This window comes from Mya arenaria, chromosome 1, assembly GCF_026914265.1.
Source record: "Mya arenaria isolate MELC-2E11 chromosome 1, ASM2691426v1".
NCBI classification, from domain to species: Eukaryota; Metazoa; Mollusca; class Bivalvia; order Myida; family Myidae; genus Mya; species Mya arenaria.
The window spans coordinates 25137845-25157922 of record NC_069122.1 but is presented as its reverse complement, the minus strand read 5'-3'; the positions used below and the strand labels follow the sequence as shown (position 1 = coordinate 25157922).

The 20078-nt window shown below is 35.4% G+C and overlaps 1 protein-coding gene across 7 annotated transcripts in view; it reads right to left on the bottom strand.

Moving 5' to 3' along the window:
• Window positions 1-20078, bottom strand: part of LOC128240363 (uncharacterized phosphotransferase YvkC-like) — a 97735-nt gene that overhangs the window by 28710 nt on the left and 48947 nt on the right. For all 7 annotated transcript variants that reach the window (XR_008262164.1, XR_008262166.1, XM_052956991.1 and 4 more), the window contains 11 exons: window positions 19595-19644; window positions 19181-19347; window positions 17348-17483; window positions 16860-17007; window positions 16492-16704; window positions 14837-14908; window positions 14443-14549; window positions 12939-13011; window positions 4502-4594; window positions 3737-3904; window positions 1228-1359 (listed from right to left, as the gene is read on the bottom strand). Coding sequence is in view for 5 of the 7 variants with exons in the window: in XM_052956991.1 (XP_052812951.1) it covers window positions 1228-1359; window positions 3737-3904; window positions 4502-4594; window positions 12939-13011; window positions 14443-14549; window positions 14837-14908; window positions 16492-16704; window positions 16860-17007; window positions 17348-17483; window positions 19181-19347; window positions 19595-19644 (1359 nt within the window). In the remaining 2 variants the exon portion in view is untranslated. The remainder of the gene's footprint in view (window positions 1-1227; window positions 1360-3736; window positions 3905-4501; window positions 4595-12938; window positions 13012-14442; window positions 14550-14836; window positions 14909-16491; window positions 16705-16859; window positions 17008-17347; window positions 17484-19180; window positions 19348-19594; window positions 19645-20078) is intronic.

Here is a 20078-nt window from a genome sequence, read left to right as displayed (position 1 = left end):
TTGGAGTGGTAGTTTCCGAGGAGATGCTTTTTAAAACAAAACAGGAAGTTGGCCATTTTGTTGTTGTTGTTGTTGTTAATCAATCGTGACCCCTTGTTGTATTTTTGTAGAGGGACACCCAAGGAAGCTTCCTGTGAAGTTTCATTGAATTTGGCCAGGTAGTTTCAGAGGAGATGTTTTTTAATCAATTGTTGACGGATGGATGGACGGACAAAGGGACGGACGACAGATAAAGAACAATCACAATTGCTCACCTTGAGCACTTTGTGCTCTGGTGAGCTAATAATGCCATATGATCTCAATAAGTTGAAATAATTGCCTTGGCCTTAAGGTTAATCAGATGCATAGAAAAGTACCGTAAATCGTTGTGTTTAGGATTCTATTGTTTAATAATTTATTATGGGATGCAGGCAAAAATATATGAGAAACTCAAGAAAAAAAACTTAATACCACTAATACTGCATATTGGATGCAGTGAAAAAATGTCAATATTTGCCATATTTGTTTTGAGAAATTTTATTGATAATTTGTGAAAATGGCAAAGGCTATTAAATAGTACAGCACATGTACATAAATGATAAAATATATAGAATCAACAATGGTAAAAAGCATATAAATAATTAATTGCATTACTGTATTTTATTAAAAGTAATCAATAAACAACAATCTAAATCTGCCATCCCGATGTCGCTCTCTGCGAATTAAGCCTTCAAATTATTTGGTATTGACGCAAATTGTATAATGAACAGCCGTTTATTGAACTAAAATGTTCTTTAAATGTTCTCAACACCTGAGTTAAGTACTTCAAACACGTGGAATAATGGGATGAACAACACTGCCATCGCCACAGTTTGTTCTATCTGTTCTAGGGCAGCGGCTGTTAGATAGAGGGAGATTATCACACATTCACACATAGACAGTGCACAATAATGCCACTTCAAATGATGCATGTATATTTGTTTACGAGATTTCTTGGGGGAAAAATGCGTCCTATAAACAATGATTTATGGTACCCTTTTCAGTGACTGACTTTCACATATAAATCTGAGCTTAAACCATAACTATATGTTTCACAACTTGTTCATTTCATCAATAAAATTGTATATACGATGATTACAGGCTTCATTTACATTTATAAAAAACTCAAATACTTATGATTCTTGTTCACTAACCTGAATATACATGAACAGTGTATCATTCCACTATGCAATAGCCTGTGTAACTTACCTCATAGTAGTCTGGCAGTTGTTCAGTTATAGCCTTGTAGAGCTCGGCAGACCTTTTGCACCTCTCTCCCACCTGGTATCCCTTTAACTTGTCCAACCAACCATTTGCTATCTTGATTTTATGGGAACTCACCTTTTTTGAAATAAAGTATACAAAAGCTAAACTAATGCAAAAATATAGTGATATAAATATAGTTCCATTTTTTCTTAATTATTTAATATAGTTTGATGCAATTTCATTTTTCAGATTCAGGGTTATTAACACATCAGACACTTGAAATAATGAAACTGATATGTATAATAAAAGGCTCTCTTACTCTTCAAATAGAATGTTCTACAATATTAAACAGATGACAAATCTTATATAATGTAACCACGTCGGGCAATCATTGGAGCCATAACATTTTGTTATGTGTCTAAAATGCTCCAATCACATGTTCCGTTATAGCGCCAATGAGTGGAATATGGATGTTAACAGTGAGCATGGTTTCTTATTTTTCATTTTTAGAGGTTTAAACAAGTAAATTAAAAGTTAGAGAATGTAGATCTACATAGGATTGGCTATGAGTTGTTCTAAATGTTAAAAGTTCTGAATAAAATTTCAAATCTGATCTGAGCTTGCATAACTTGCTAGAGGCTAATGTTGATAACATAAAAATCTGGATTTCAGTGAGAAATAATATCGTACCTTAGGTTTAAGCAATTGCTTTACATGTGGTTGGGTTTTATTGACAAAAGGTTGCAAATTTAAGAACTTTGTTTGAGTGTTCCTGATTTTTTAATAGATTTGATCTAGTGACCTCGTTTTTGACCCCATGTTACTTGCTTCAAACTAAGCCAATATTTTATCAAGGCATATTCTGCTTAAGTTTTATAAAGATTGGAGCGGATATATTGCCACTGTTTTCTTGAAGATTTGATCTAATAAAATAGTTTTTGACCCCATGAAGCCATACAGTCTACCAAGATTGCATCAAGGGGAACATTCTGACCACAGTTTCATCAAAGTCTGACCATTCAATACCAAAAGTTAATTCTGGACATCATTTTTGAAATATTTGACCTAGTGACCTAGTTTTGACCCCATGTGACCCAATTTATTTTTAAATGCAGTGAGACTTCATCAAGAAAAACATTCAGCCTAAGTTTAAACATAATCTGAACAATCACTACTATGATATAGTTCCAGAAAAAAGTTGAACTTTTGACCTTGTGATCTTCTTTTTTATCACATGTGACCCAATTTAAAATTCACCAAAGAGTTCATCGAGGCCAAACATTTTGATTAAGTTTAATCAATAGTTGACCAAATATAATGTTTCTAGGGTGTTTCAAAGATTTGACATTGTGACCTAGTTTTTTACCACATGCAACCCAAGCGGTTGAAACTTGATCAATGAGAATATTCTGACCAAGTTTGAACATAATCTTTTCAATCCCTACCAAGATATGGTTCTGATGATAAGATCCCAGACAAAAACTCTAAGATAAGACCTACTGAACTAGTTTTTGACAACATATGACCTAGTTTCAAATCAAACAAAGAGATCATCAAGGAAAACATTCTGATAAAGTTTCATTAATATTCAACCAAATATAATATCTCTAGGTAAGATAGATAGACGGATGGATGGATGGATGGGATGGATGGATGGGATGGATGGACAGATGGATGGATAGATAGATAGACAGATAGATTTATTTCTGTATAAAACGTATCAAACATTATACATGATTTAAACATCAAGCATAAGTAAAAAAGTCCAAGTCAACTACATTGTATACAAAAAAGGAATTATAAATCCCTTATTTCCATTGTGGTCCTTGAACTGTAGGTTCTTTCAAATATTTTTGACGTAATGACCTAGTTTTAAATCCATGTGACCAACTTTTACAAGCAGTCAAGATTTAATCAAGGGGTATATTCTGCCCAAGTTTGAACTTAATATCATTATCAATATGTTTTTGGACAGACAGCTGGACAGAAGGACAGACGGATAGAAGGAAGAACAAGGCCAAAGCAAAATTTCCCTCCCTAAACCTTCAGTTAGGTGGGGGATAATGCAAAAATGTAAAAAAAGACCTAGACAAACAAATGCATCTGGACTCAAATCATTAAATCATTTACAGGGTTAGTGTGATTTGAGTTGTGTAACTGATCTTCCACATTATTGTGACATTTCACTCACATTTCACTCACATTAGTAAAGGTTTTCTGTATTAACTAGCTCGTGAACAAAACAGCTTCATTTCCACCTCAGACAACAAAGCCAATGCTATGCCTATACCTTGGTTTTATGATGACAAAGCCATGTCTAAACACAATTCCATCCCTTCTTTTGAAGAAAACAGGGAATTTGGGTGATCGCAAACTTTTAAAGTTACCCAATACCATTTAAAAGCAGCATGCTAAAGTTTCACCAATTTTTGCTTTATTGAACTCAGGTTTCAACTAATTAACACAGTTTTGTCTTAAACCACAACATGGTTTGGTTGCTATGACAACTCACTGAGAAGAAGTTTACAGCATTCATGAGCTTCTTCATGAAACTGCCACAGACTCGCCCCTGACTTTCAATAATCTCAAGGGTGTGGTCCTCTAATGTGGTGCCAACTAAATTCATTTCCAACGCTTCTTTCTTATATATCACAGAATTGGAATAGATATGGGCCGTGTACTGAAAATAATTGGGATGAAAACATTTTACTTCATTCACAATATTTTCAGCTATGGAATGTTTATGTTAATTTTCATTTACAAAGAAAACAACAGATCTGATCCTGTGATTCATTATCATTTAGATTTGATGACAAATTATGTTAAATTGTTGTTGAATATTGTCAATAAAAAATAAACCATTAACACTACATTATAAAATACATGTAGTTAAAATACTGTTCAACTTGGTTATATTACTCAGAAAACTCTATTGAAAATTGGAACAAAGTCATTATTGGTTATAACACTCATAGGTAGTCAAACCAGTCCATATTGATTTGGGCAAAAATCCAAATTTTATCATGGAAATTCATATATAAGTTCTCATATATGACATGATTTTAGTACTAGTTTCACTTCAACATTATTTCCAAAATAGTCTTATAAACATAATACTGAGGTAATCAAAATGAATGTGTTTTTTTCATGTTATTATATATTCAGTTGTTTCCAAAATTTTGAATTAAGTTTATACATACTTTCGGTTGATAGAATTTTCATAATCAAAACTTTAAATGTCATTGTCTGCAGTAAATATCAAACAATGCAAACATACCGTCAGATTAATGAACAATCTGCCGCAGTTTGAAATCGTCAGCTTAGAGGCGTTCGTCATAGTTTGAGATCCTCCAAAATCCGAACCCACAACCTTTGTATAACAAAAGTATTTTAAAACAAGGGTTTATTTTTAAAAAAATTAAATAAACAATTGTCAAAATAATATTGAATATAACATTACATATAACATACCTTTATTGAAATCTCTGTTCACCTAGACACCCTCAATGCTACAAAAACCAGGTTTTTAATTTGGGAAATAAGAGGGTTTGGCAAACTGTAGAAGTGATGGATAAGCATACGAATGCGCAAGGGTAAGTCTTTATGCTCTATATAATTGTATATGTTCAGACTAGAGCTTTGTCAGCGAAACACCACCAATGATGAAGCTAAATAAATTTATGATTCAGTTTTGTGAAAGGTTGTTGAATTAAATTTTAAAGGGATTTTATGAATATGGAACCCATATTTTGTACAGGCGACATGTCAGCTGCTAATAGTGAACATTTGTGCCAAGTTTATTTAACTACCCAATGCAGAGCCAGGTCAAGGCCAAGAGAGTTAGCCAAAATACAAAGATTTTTTACCACTGACTCTTCAATGTGACTTTGACATGACATGGTACTTGCATTTAATATGCCAGCTGCTCGTGGGTACCATTTGTACAAAGTAACAGTAGTATCCCTTAATGCATGGTCATGTTGCAGGCTCAATCTACAGCCCAAGTAAACACATTACTTGTGCCAACTTCACAGTTGTATAATACAAATTGTGCAGGCTCTATCTACAGACTAAACAAGTTACTTGTCAGTGGCATTACACAGCATCATGTATAATACAAACTGTGCAGACTCTATCTACAGACTAAAAAAGTTACTTGTCAGTGGCATAACACAGCATCATGTATAATACAAACTGTGCAGACTCTATCGACAGACTAAACAAGTTACTTGTCAGTGGCATAACACAGCATCGTGTATAATACAAACTGTGCAGACTCTAGACTAAATAAGTTACTTGTCAGTGGCATAACACAGCATCATGTATAATACAAATTGTGCAGGCTCTATCTACAGACTAAACAAGTTACTTGTCAGTGGCATTACACAGCATCATGTATAATACAAATTGTGCAGGCTCTATCTACAGACTAAACAAGCTACTTGTCAGTGGCATAACACAGCATCATGTATAATACAAATTGTGCAGGCTCTATCTACAGACTAAACAAGCTACTTGTCAGTGGCATTACACAGCATCATGTATAATACAAATTGTGCAGGCTCTATCTACAGACTAAACAAGCTACTTGTCAGTGGCATTACACAGCATCATGTATAATACAAACTGTGCAGACTCTATCTACAGACTAAACAAGCTACTTGTCAGTGGCATAACACAGCATCATGTATAATACAAATTGTGCAGGCTCTATCTACAGACTAAACAAGCTACTTGTCAGTGGCATTACACAGCATCATGTATAATACAAACTGTGCAGATTCTATCTACAGACTAAACAAGCTACTTGTCAGTGGCATTACACAGCATCATGTATAATACAAACTGTGCAGACTCTATCTACAGACTAAACAAGTTACTTGTCAGTGGCATTACACAGCATCATGTATAATACAAACTGTGCAGACTCTAGACTAAACAAGTTACTTGTCAGTGGCATTACACAGCATCATGTATAATACAAATTGTGCAGGCTCTATCTACAGACTAAACAAGTTACTTGTCAGTGGCATAACACAGCATCATGTATAATACAAATTGTGCAGGCTCTATCTACAGACTAAACAAGTTACTTGTCAGTGGCATTACACAGCATCATGTATAATACAAACTGTGCAGACTCAATCGACAGACTAAACAAGTTACTTGTCAGTGGCATTACACAGCATCATGTATAATACAAACTGTGCAGACTCTATCTACAGACTAAACAAGTTACTTGTCAGTGGCATTACACAGCATCATGTATAATACAAACTGTGCAGACTCTAGACTAAACAAGTTACTTGTCAGTGGCATTACACAGCATCATGTATATAATACAAACTGTGCAGACTCTATCTACAGACTAAACAAGTTACTTGTCAGTGGCATAACACAGCATCACATATAATACGAACTGTGCAGACTCTATCGACAGACTAAACAAGTAACTTGTCAGTGGCATTACATAGCATCATGTATAATACAAACTGTGCAGACTCTATCGACAGACTTAACAAGTTACTTGTCAGTGGCATTACACAGCATCACGTATAATACAAACTGTGCAGACTCTATCGACAGACTTAACAAGTTACTTGTCAGTGGCATTACATAGCATCATGTATAATACAAACTGTGCAGACTCAATCGACAGACTTAACAAGTTACTTGTCAGTGGCATTACATAGCATCATGTATAATACAAACTGTGCAGGCTCTATCTACAGACTAAACAAGTTACTTGTCAGTGGCATTACACAGCATCATGTATAATACAAACTGTGCAGACTCTATCTACAGACTAAACAAGTTACTTGTCAGTGGCATAACACAGCATCACGTATAATACAAACTGTGCAGACTCTATCGACAGACTAAACAAGTTACTTGTCAGTGGCATTACACAGCATCATGTATAATACAAACTGTGCAGACTCTATCGACAGACTAAACAAGTTACTTGTCAGTGGCATTACACAGCATCATGTATAATACAAACTGTGCAGACTCTATCGACAGACTAAACAAGTTACTTGTCAGTGGCATTACACAGCATCATGTATAATACAAACTGTGCAGACTCTATCGACAGACTAAACAAGTTACTTGTCAGTGGCATTACACAGCATCATGTATAATACAAACTGTGCAGACTCTATCGACAGACTAAACAAGTTACTTGTCAGTGGCATTACACAGCATCATGTATAATACAAACTGTGCAGACTCTATCGACAGACTAAACAAGTTACTTGTCAGTGGCATTACACAGCATCATGTATAATACAAACTGTGCAGACTCTATCGACAGACTAAACAAGTTACTTGTCAGTGGCATTACACAGCATCATGTATAATACAAACTGTGCAGACTCTATCGACAGACTAAACAAGTTACTTGTCAGTGGCATTACACAGCATCATGTATAATACAAACTGTGCAGACTCTATCGACAGACTAAACAAGTTACTTGTCAGTGGCATTACACAGCATCATGTATAATACAAACTGTGCAGACTCTATCGACAGACTAAACAAGTTACTTGTCAGTGGCATTACACAGCATCATGTATAATACAAACTGTGCAGACTCTAGACTAAACAAGTTACTTGTCAGTGGCATTACACAGCATCATGTATAATACAAACTGTGCAGACTCTATCTACAGACTAAACAAGTTACTTGTCAGTGGCATTACACAGCATCACGTATAATACAAACTGTGCAGACTCTAGACTAAACAAGTTACTTGTCAGTGGCATTACACAGCATCATGTATAATACAAACTGTGCAGACTCTATCGACAGACTTAACAAGTTACTTGTCAGTGGCATTACACAGCATCATGTATAATACAAACTGTGCAGACTCTATCGACAGACTAAACAAGTTACTTGTCAGTGGCATTACATAGCATCATGTATAATACAAACTGCAGACTCTATCGACAGACTTAACAAGTTACTTGTCAGTGGCATTACACAGCATCATGTATAATACAAACTGTGCAGACTCTATCGACAGACTTAACAAGTTACTTGTCAGTGGCATTGCACAGCATCATGTATAATACAAACTGTGCAGACTCTATCGACAGACTTAACAAGTTACTTGTCAGTGGCATTACACAGCATCATGTATAATACAAACTGTGCAGACTCTATCGACAGACTTAACAAGTTACTTGTCAGTGGCATTACATAGCATCATGTATAATACAAATTGTGCAGACTCTATCGACAGACTTAACAAGTTACTTGTCAGTGGCATTACACAGCATCATGTATAATACAAACTGTGCAGACTCTATCGACAGACTTAACAAGTTACTTGTCAGTGGCATTACATAGCATCATGTATAATACAAACTGTGCAGACTCTATCGACAGACTAAACAAGTTACTTGTCAGTGGCATTACACAGCATCATGTATAATACAAACTGTGCAGACTCTATCTACAGACTAAACAAGTTACTTGTCAGTGGCATTACACAGCATCATGTATAATACAAACTGTGCAGACTCTTGACTAAACATGTTACTTGTCAGTGGCATTACACAGCATCATGTATAATACGAACTGTGCAGACTCTAGACTAAACAAGTTACTTGTCAGTGGCATTACATGGCATCATGTATAATACAAACTGTGCAGACTCTATCGACAGACTTAACAAGTTACTTGTCAGTGGCATAACACAGCATCGTGTATAATGCAAACTGTGCAGACTCTTGACTAAACATGTTACTTGTCAGTGGCATTACACAGCATCATGTATAATACAAACTGTGCAGACTCTATCGACAGACTAAACAAGTTACTTGTCAGTGGCATAACACAGCATCATGTATAATACAAACTGTGCAGACTCTATCTACAGACTAAACAAGTTACTTGTCAGTGGCATTACACAGCATCATGTATAATACAAACTGTGCAGACTCTATCTACAGACTAAACAAGTTACTTGTCAGTGGCATAACACAGCATCGTGTATAATACGAACTGTGCAGACTCTAGACTAAACAAGTTACTTGTCAGTGGCATTACATGGCATCATGTATAATACAAACTGTGCAGACTCTATCGACAGACTAAACAAGTTACTTGTCAGTGGCATTACATGGCATCATGTATAATACGAACTGTGCAGACTCTAGACTAAACAAGTTACTTGTCAGTGGCATTACACAGCATCATGTATAATACAAACTGTGCAGACTCTATCGACAGACTAAACAAGTTACGAGGGTTGATCCAGAATTACGTGGACTTTTCTAATAATTCAAATATCATTTCACATAGAATGTAGAAACTTCACATTCAATACATATAACATATCTTATATAATTCCTGCAATTTTCAGAGCAAAATATTGAATTTTCGCTGAATTACAATCATATTACGACATATGGTTAAACCCGACCGGCGCAGTCCAGTGACGTCAATGACCCTGCGCTCATAAAGCGTCATATTTTTTTAGTTTACCAACCAACACTGACGCATAGTCAACTTCATATATTATGATAAAACATAAATAAATAGAAAAATAAATAAATAATATTAATATAAAAAAATTTTTTTTTAATTATTTAAAAAAATAACGCCTTTTCAAAGTAACCCGGTTCATTAATTGTTCACCTTCCTGTGCAAATCTTTGCAGTTTTTGAATAACGCATACTTTTTCTCTCTCGTCCTTTCATAGCAATTGAGGGACCCATCCCGCACAAACTTTTCGCACGCCTTAATCTTCTCTTAAAACCCTTTGGACTTCCGTACCCTGCCCCGACTATGCTTGCTACGACGTGCTGTCAAACGGCGATCCCGTCTGATGACGTTCTTCACCAACGTCGAAAACGTCGTGCCTCTTGTCTTTTTCTGTCCCTTTTCCTTATCGTCTTCTATGAAATATCATTGTTCTCTTAAACGTTAATGCCAGTTAAATACTAATGAACGGCACATGTTGCTTCATTTCCACCTCGGCCATCTTTATCATAATCTGTGTCCGTGTTTTCCCCAATTCAACGCAAATCTTTATCGTCTCGCGCTTATTCAAAGCCCAATGACGCCATGTTGTATCCCAGACTGTGCTTGTAATCAAGTCAGAATATTACGACTTTTAAATGGAAATGACGTCAGAAATTTGAAAAGTATATTCCTATGAAGTCAGCGTTTAATATGACGTAATTTGGCGGAATTTCATAGAAAAACATGGAAGAAAAGCATGTTGTAAGAGATACATAAAACGTTTGTGAACGTTCATTTTAGACGGTGCGCCGACCGTCCGTTCCTGTTATCTAAGAACCCGTAATTTTTCAATACTCATAAATTATACAGATCTAAATTTCATACCATCTATGCAGAATACTTCAAATAAGATATGCATGAATTTTAAAATGATTTGGACGAAAAATATAGAAAATATGTAAGAAGTCCACGTAATTCTGGATCATCCCTCGTACTTGTCAGTGGCATTACACAGCATCATGTATAATACGAACTGTGCAGACTCTAGACTAAACAAGTTACTTGTCAGTGGCATTACACAGCATCATGTATAATACGAACTGTGCAGACTCTAGACTAAACAAGTTACTTGTCAGTGGCATTACACAGCATCATGTATAATACAAACTGTGCAGACTCTATCGACAGACTTAACAAGTTACTTGTCAGTGGCATAACACAGCATCGTGTATAATGCAAACTGTGCAGACTCTTGACTAAACATGTTACTTGTCAGTGGCATTACACAGCATCACCTATAATACGAACTGTGCAGACTCTATCGACAGACTTAACAAGTTACTTGTCAGTGGCATAACACAGCATCATGTATAATACAAACTGTGCAGACTCTAGACTTAACAAGTTACTTGTCAGTGGCACTACACAGCATCATGTATAATACAAACTGTGCAGACTCTATCGACAGACTAAACAAGTTACTTGTCAGTGGCATTACACAGCATCATGTATAATACGAACTGTGCAGACTCTAGACTAAACAAGTTACTTGTCAGTGGCATTACACAGCATCATGTATAATACAAACTGTGCAGACTCTAGACTAAACAAGTTACTTGTCAGTGGCATTACACAGCATCATGTATAATACAAACTGTGCAGACTCTATCGACAGACTTAACAAGTTACTTGTCAGTGACATAACACAGCATCGTGTATAATGCAAACTGTGCAGACTCTTGACTAAACATGTTACTTGTCAGTGGCATTACACAGCATCACGTATAATACGAACTGTGCAGACTCAATCTACAGACTAAACAAGTTACTTGTCAGTGGCATTACACAGCATCATGTATAATACAAACTGTGCAGACTCTATCTACAGACTAAACAAGTTACTTGTCAGTGGCATAACACAGCATCATGTATAATACAAACTGTGCAGACTCTAGACTAAACAAGTTACTTGTCAGTGGCATTACACAGCATCATGTATAATACAAACTGTGCAGACTCTATCGACAGACTAAACAAGTTACTTGTCAGTGGCATTACACAGCATCATGTTTAATACAAACTGTGCAGACTCTATCTACATACTAAACAAGTTACTTGTCAGTGGCATTACACAGCATCATGTATAATACAAACTGTGCAGACTCTATCGACAGACTAAACAAGTTACTTGTCAGTGGCATAACACAGCATCGTGTATAATACAAACTGTGCAGACTCTAGACTAAATAAGTTACTTGTCAGTGGCATTACACAGCATCACGTATAATACAAACTGTGCAGACTCTATCTACAGACTAAACAAGTTACTTGTCAGTGGCATTACACAGCATCATGTATAATACAAACTGTGCAGACTCAATCTACAGACTAAACAAGTTACTTGTCAGTGGCATTACACAGCATCATGTATAATACAAACTGTGCAGACTCTATCGACAGACTTAACAAGTTACTTGTCAGTGGCATTACACAGCATCATGTATAATACAAACTGTGCAGACTCTATCGACAGACTTAACAAGTTACTTGTCAGTGGCATTACACAGCAACATGTTTAATACAAACTGTGCAGACTCTATCGACAGACTAAACAAGTTACTTGTCAGTGGCATTACACAGCATCATGTATAATACAAACTGTGCAGACTCTATCGACAGACTTAACAAGTTACTTGTCAGTGGCATTACACAGCATCATGTATAATACAAACTGTGCAGACTCTATCTACAGACTAAACAAGTTACTTGTCAGTGGCATAACACAGCATCGTGTATAATGCAAACTGTGCAGACTCTTGACTAAACATGTTACTTGTCAGTGGCATTACACAGCATCACGTATAATACGAACTGTGCAGACTCAATCTACAGACTAAACAAGTTACTTGTCAGTGGCATTACACAGCATCATGTATAATGCAAACTGTGCAGACTCTATCGACAGACTTAACAAGTTACTTGTCAGTGGCATAACACAGCATCATGTATAATGCAAACTGTGCAGACTCTATCGACAGACTTAACAAGTTACTTGTCAGTGACATTACACAGCATCATGTATAATACAAACTGTGCAGACTCTATCTACAGACTAAACAAGTAACTTGTCAGTGGCATTACATGGCATAGTGTATAATACAAACTGTGCAGACTCTATCTACAGACTAAACAAGTAACTTGTCAGTGGCATTACATGGCATAGTGTATAATACATACTGAGCAGGCTCTATCTACAGCCCGACCAAATATGGAACTTGTCAGGGGTGTCACACAACCTGGCATCATCTCACTGAAAATCAAAGTGTTGTTGTTGTTTTAAAAAAAAAAGGCCATTGTTTCCAAATAGGGTTAAGATCTGTGTAAAAATTTAAACACTTACCAGGAAATGTGATTAAAATTTGGAGGAAAAATGCAAATTGAAAAATATTTCTCTTCTATGTTGTTTTAAACAAACAGTCAGGGTTACCACCAGGCCTTTTTGCCTTGTTGGGCCCGATGTGCCTTCACATGCTTTTAATGCAATACATGATGTATTTGCTGAGATAATGACTTTAAGGTTCTTACATGCAAATCCTTAACCAGGGTGTGGCTCTGAGGCAGATGCCACAAGGGTGAGTAGTAAAGCTCTCCTATTTCTTCGAATAGTTGAGCTAAATAGAAAATACTGGGTTAGTGCTGTGGATGGAGAAAGTTTATCTGGCAAGGCAGAGGAATTTATCGGGTGAGCCGAAGTCAAACCTGATAAATTCTGTAGACAAACCAGATAAACTTCCTCCATCCATGGCACTAACCTAGTAGTCTTGTCATCCTTTGTTTATTAAAACACGATCAATTACCTTAAAATTATAAAGTACCTTTTTTAAAAAGGGGAACAACTGTTTTTTCTTTGTTTACCTTGGCACACTCGATATCCATGTTTAAATGTGCCAATTTTTTCTCTCAAATCTCTCAATTTTATTCAATATGTTTATAGTCAAAGTAATTGCGTTTTAATATGTCAATATCATTTCAAAACATAAAATATTTTAAATGTGCAAAAACGTGGATCAGTCACCAATCATGATCTAATCATGTTACAATTATTCCGCTTGCCGCAGACTCCACAATTCAAGATCACAAGTGTTTACAAACAATCGCCACATGTTCAGTAGATTTAATTCATGTTGATGTTAAATAAAATGCTGAATAATCAGAACTACACCAGCAAAGAGAGAATTCATGTCTGTTGTGAGATTTTGTCATTCACCACAGAAATGGAATTAACGTTGAATGCTGCACATTTCAGGCAGGGTTAATGCACATGTAAATTTTCTGGTCGATTTTCTTTGCCAGTGTCATTATTATGCAGAGTGATGGAACTTTCTTGGCGAGTGATTGTTGAGGTCGATTGTTGACAGGCTATTGATTAGCTTTTTTGTGCCTTTCCTCTGACATTTCACGTTAGAAAAGAAGTACGTTTTTGCAGTCACATGACCTACTGACTGTTATTAAACACCACATGGACAACTATCCTCATTAATTAAAATTTAACCCCCCCCCCCCATCCCCCTTAGTTATTTTCAGGTCAAGAGTGTGACGGATTGATGGGGATCATAATTATCTTCAACGGCCTGTAAGAGTCAAATACCAAGTGTTCGTATACCAGTGTGGTATTTGGATGTTAACAAAGGCTAAGTAAAACAACATTACTAAGCTTCAGTAGATAGATATCAAAGCATACCCAATGTTTCCAATGGTAATTCTCTCCCTGTCTGTCATGACTGGTGTGTCAAACTCATGAATCAAGTCTTCATCAGTGTCCTGGTCACAAGTTGTAACAGGACGGGCCTGAATTTGATAAAGAAAGTATTATATTTATGTTGTACCTACAAAATGGATATATATATATATAAAATATATGTATTATGTACTATAAGTGTAGCATGTGAAACTAGGGTGCTGAAAATGAACCACTTTCATGAATTATGTTTTACATAATTTTTTATACATAAATAAAATTCTAAAATTGCAAAAATGAGCAAATTTAACGCCATAGTGAAATCCAAGCAATCTGCAGTACTTATTTAAGACATACCATTTAGCTAATTAGGTAAGATTAAATCACATTTGTTTACTTGTAGCAAGTACACTTTGTCCCCGACTATTGCCCACTCAATGTCACGAGCACTGCCGAAATACTTCTCTATCTGTAACAAAAAAAAAGAACCAACTATGGAATATTTGTTCTTAAAATATTAAAATAAAATAGATTAACACCAACATCATTTCAAAATATCTTCACAACTTCTGGTTCTCAACCCCATTCATACCTCCAATAACCTACAAATGTTCAATATTTAACTCAGTTTACCTGTACCGTCCTCAACCTCATTCATGCCTCCAATATCCCACAAATATTCAATATTTAACTCAGTTTACCTGTACCGTCCTCAACCTCATTCATGCCTCCAATAACCCACAAATGTTCAATATTTAACTCAGTTTTCCTGTACCGTCCTCAACCTCATTCATGCCTCCAATAACCAACAGATGTTTAATATTCATCTCAGTTTACCTGTACGGTACTCAACCTCATTCATACTCCAATAACCCACAAATGTTCAATATTCATCTCAGTTAACCAGTACAGTCCTCAACCTTATTCATGCCTCCAATAACCCACAAAGTTTAATATTCATCTCAGTTAACCAGTACAGTCCTCAACCTTATTCATGCCTCCAATAACCCACAGATGTTCAATATTTAACTCAGTTTACCTGTACCGTCCTCAACCTCATTCATGCCTCCAATAACCCACAAATGTTCAATATTCATCTCAGTTAACCAGTACAGTCCTCAACCTTATTCATGCCTCCAATAACCCACAGATGTTTAATATTCATCTCAGTTTACCTGTACGGTCCTCAACCTCATTCATGCCTCCAATAACCCACAGATGTTCAATATTTAACTCAGTTTACCTGTACCGTCCTCAACCTCATTCATGCCTCCAATAACCCACAAATGTTCAATATTCATCTCAGTTAACCAGTACAGTCCTCAACCTTATTCATGCCTCCAATAACCCACAGATGTTTAATATTCATCTCAGTTTACCTGTTGTACGGTACTCAACCTCATTCATGCCTCCAATAACCCACAGATGTTTAATATTCATCTCAGTTTACCCGTACGGTACTCAACCTCATTCATACTCCAATAACCCACAAATGTTCAATATTTATCTCAGTTAACCAGCACGGTCCTCAACCTTCATTCATGCCTCCAATAACCCACAAAGTTTAATATTCATCTCAGTTTACCTGTACCATCCTCAACCTCATTCATGCCTCCAATAACCCACAGATGTTTAATATTCATCTCAGTTTACCCGTACAGTACTCAACCTCATTCATATCTCCAATAACCAACAGATGTTTAATATTCATCTCAGTTTACTTGTATGATCCACAATCTCATTCATGCCTCCAATAACCAACAGATGTTTAATATTCATCTCAGTTTACCTGTACCATCCTCAACCTCATTCATGCCTCCAATAACCAACAAATGTTTAATATTCATCTCAGTTTACCTGTACCATCCTCAACCTTATTCATGCCTCCAATTACCCACAAATGTTTAATATTAAACTCAGTTTACCTGTATGGTCCCGGATAATAGGTGCAGTATTTGTCCATCCAACAAGCAGCTTTCATCAGCACCCTCAGACTCAAGCTCATTCATAAGTCCAATAACCCAAAAATGTTTAATATTCAACTTGGTTTACCTGTATGGCGGTGGAAGCTAATTGAATTATCTGTCCATCAGACAAGCAGCTTTCACCAGCATTGTCACTTTCAACCTCCAGCGTACCTCCACTACCTAACAAATAGACTTTCAGGTTCTTGTTACCAATGCGACGTTCTAGAATGTTTAGAGTATTGTCAGGGTAATGCTGGATTATAAAGGTATCTGGAGTGGTCTTGCCAGAAACGACAGCCTGCAATGAGGAAATAAAATAATTTTTTCAAATATGTTGCACATATTTAACATATCTGTTTAACGGAGAAATTGTTTTAATTGTTTTAGTCCATATCTGTAAGTCGAAGGTCAACAAACAACTGTGTAAAACATTACCTATTTAGAACTTCCTACCTCTCCAAGCCCAAAACAAGCATCCAGTACTATCCTGTTAGGGTTGCCTGAGACAGGGTCATTGGTGAAGATAACCCCTGCAGACTCTGCGGCAACCATCTCCTGGACTACCACACCTACTGATGTCCGAACTGGCTGACCATGCTGTCTGTAAGGTGAGCCTTTGCAATTGCTTATACAGCCCTTATAATCCTCATTGGCATGGTGACAACAGTCAGGCATTTCAATTTTGAACATTAATTTTTTTGCAGTATTGTAAAAATATACCAACACCAAGCCCAAGACATTCCTAAGGAAGTGCAAACATTTTGAAAAAAGGAGGATAATGATCTTATTTATCAAATGATTTGTTAACACATTCACATAAAACATATTTTTATACTTTAATGTATCCTCCAAAGCATGTCTCTATATACTCCTAACAAAACCATTAATGAATTAATTCTAAGGTACAATTATATGTCTTTAAATTCCAAACAGGGCCTCACCTTCTATACTCGACAGCCTGGAAGGTGTAAGCTGAGGCCCAACACTTCATAATAGCCTTAAGAATGCCCTCAAGTCCTTTAACTCCAAGGCAGGTCTCCATCTGACCAGCAGAGCTGGACTCCCCTCCATCCTCACCTTATAGAAATCATGTACACATGGGTTTTTTTATGAAATAATAATATCATTGGGAAAATAATTAACTAAATCTAATCTTTTGGGGGCCAATTTTTGCTGAAAGCCCCTAATTTGTTTGAAATTCCCCCAGACAAAGAGCTGTGGCCATGATAGCAAATATTGTCGTATTTTCTTAGCCCTTCCTTTTTATTTATTGTCATTGGTTTATTTTGCAATTATTTATTTTCTAGATTGCTCACAAACCAGGTCAACCAATAATTATGTTATGTCCTTTGCATGGTAGCTTGAAGATGTGACCAATTTTGTACATCATATTCAAAACCGATGAAGAACACCGGTTCTTATAAATTTTCAGTTTGCATTGTCACTTAAAGGTGTGAAACAAGTTACAATGTGTATTAATTTCCATATCAATTTTCAAAGTAATTTTAATATTTCTACGAACGTATATTTACATTGCATTCTTCTTGATTTATTTTTGTTTAATTTTGATTTTGGCTAAAAACAAGACAAAGCGAAAGTGTTTGACTCTAAAAGAATGTATTGAGTGTATAAAATTATTAGAAAAACGGCCATAGTGCAAGAAGTGTTGACAAGGAATTTACCTATGGACGGACTCAAGTCAATTTCTTACTTAGGCATAAGCGTGAAATTGTGGAAGAATATGAGAACATAAAACAGTTATCTTAAGCATTTTATTTAAAAGTTTGAAATAAAGTTATTTTATCTACATCTGTTTTTAATCTTCTTTAACAATAATAATAATAATAGTACTGATGATACTGATTGTGGTGTGAGGTTGTGGATGCATATTCGACCTCTGTTTGAACAAAGCTAAAGAAGCGGAAATGTCCAACCTGGATTAAGTGGCCACCTGTCTTAAGCAGCCACTTCGACCTTTTCCCAAAGGTTGCCATTTAATACAGGTTTGAATGTAGCTCAATCATTATTATTTGAGTAACAGATTGTGTACAATGGTTACGTGTACTGTATTTCATCAATTATAAGAGGAGGAGATTGGGTCCTGATTTTAACCTGAAAGCAGGGAGCCTGTCTTATAAGTGAAGCTATAAGAAATTTAAAAAAAATAAAGTCAAATTCAGTAATATATGTGACGCAAATCATCCAATTCAAATGATGTTATGCAGGTTCTCGGACATTGATTATTATTTGTTCAAACATTGTCTATAAAATGTAAGTGCTAAACAAACATCTATTCATGCATTGCCTTGGCTTCTTGCAGATATTGTTTTTGATCTTCACCGCTTTTTTATGGATTTTAAATGTTATCAAGTGACATAAAGTTATTGGTATTTGATATTATGAATTAAAAACAAACATGTTAATATTCATTATTCTTTTTTCATATCTAATATTGCCACAAAATTTCTTACCTAAAAAATAAAAACAAACAACATAAGTTTTTATAAATTATTTCAATTCTGATAAGTAATGTTTTGTCACCTTAACCATGTTACCTTGTTCTAATAATTAACTTACCTCCACATTAGAGAACTCACAGTTGACAATTTAAGCTTGAACATGATTTCAGACTTGGAGAAATTAAAGTGCTGAATTTGCTTTAAAAAGCAACCCAGTCTTATAAACCAGTCTATACAAAAAACACCAGATTTCAGAAGCAAAATTAGGGGGTCGTCTTATAAGCAAATCACCTTATAGGTGGGGAAATATGGTACCTGCTGCTGATGACCTGACAGCCAATCGGATTGCTTCAGACTTGGCACCAAACACTGACTCCAGCTGAGATGTAAGCTCTGATTCTATTGGTTCACACACTTTACAGGTGGCCAATAGCCTAACAGCATCTGAACACAACTCCTGGAGATTATCTATATTTTTCAGTCTGCAAAGAAATTAATTCTTCAGTTATTAAATTTGTGCAACTTCTCCCTTTTTCATTGCTTTCATGAAATCAACATCAAAGTAATTTAAGTGTTGTACATTGTAACTACTATCTGAAATAATTAATGATATTTTTTTTGTTTGGATTTTTTTTTAGTGGTTGGCGCCTTCATCACATTTGTTACCTCTTGTTTAGCATTTCTAAATAATCTTTTCTTGTCCTACAGTTTTTAACCTAAAAGTCATACCTTATGGATTCAACAATTCTTTCTATTGATTGCACAATTTCAGTGTTTTCCTGAAAAAGAGATTATGCAATAGGTATGCTAGTATAACAATATTCTGCAAAATTATTTAGTTTAGTTATACATTATATTCATATATTCAATACTGAAGACAGCTTTGAGTCAATGAAGAGTCCTTTTATTTGGTATAATTTTCTTTTCGAGACCATAGTCATTTACAAATTCATATTAAACTTTAATTAAATGAAAATGAAGTTTAAATCAATTCTTTCAAGTAGTTTTTAAGAAATTTATATTATAAAAAATGAACAATGGCAGTTAACTGTAAAATTTAGTTCCTAAGAGTTATAATTATTTCATTGTGCATAACTTCTACCTATGTTTAAAGTTTCAATCAATTGCTTCAAGCAGTTTTTGAGTACACAAAGTTTGCATGATAAAAAAAAAATGAGAGGAGATAAATTTGCAATAAAGTGCCCGTGAGTTA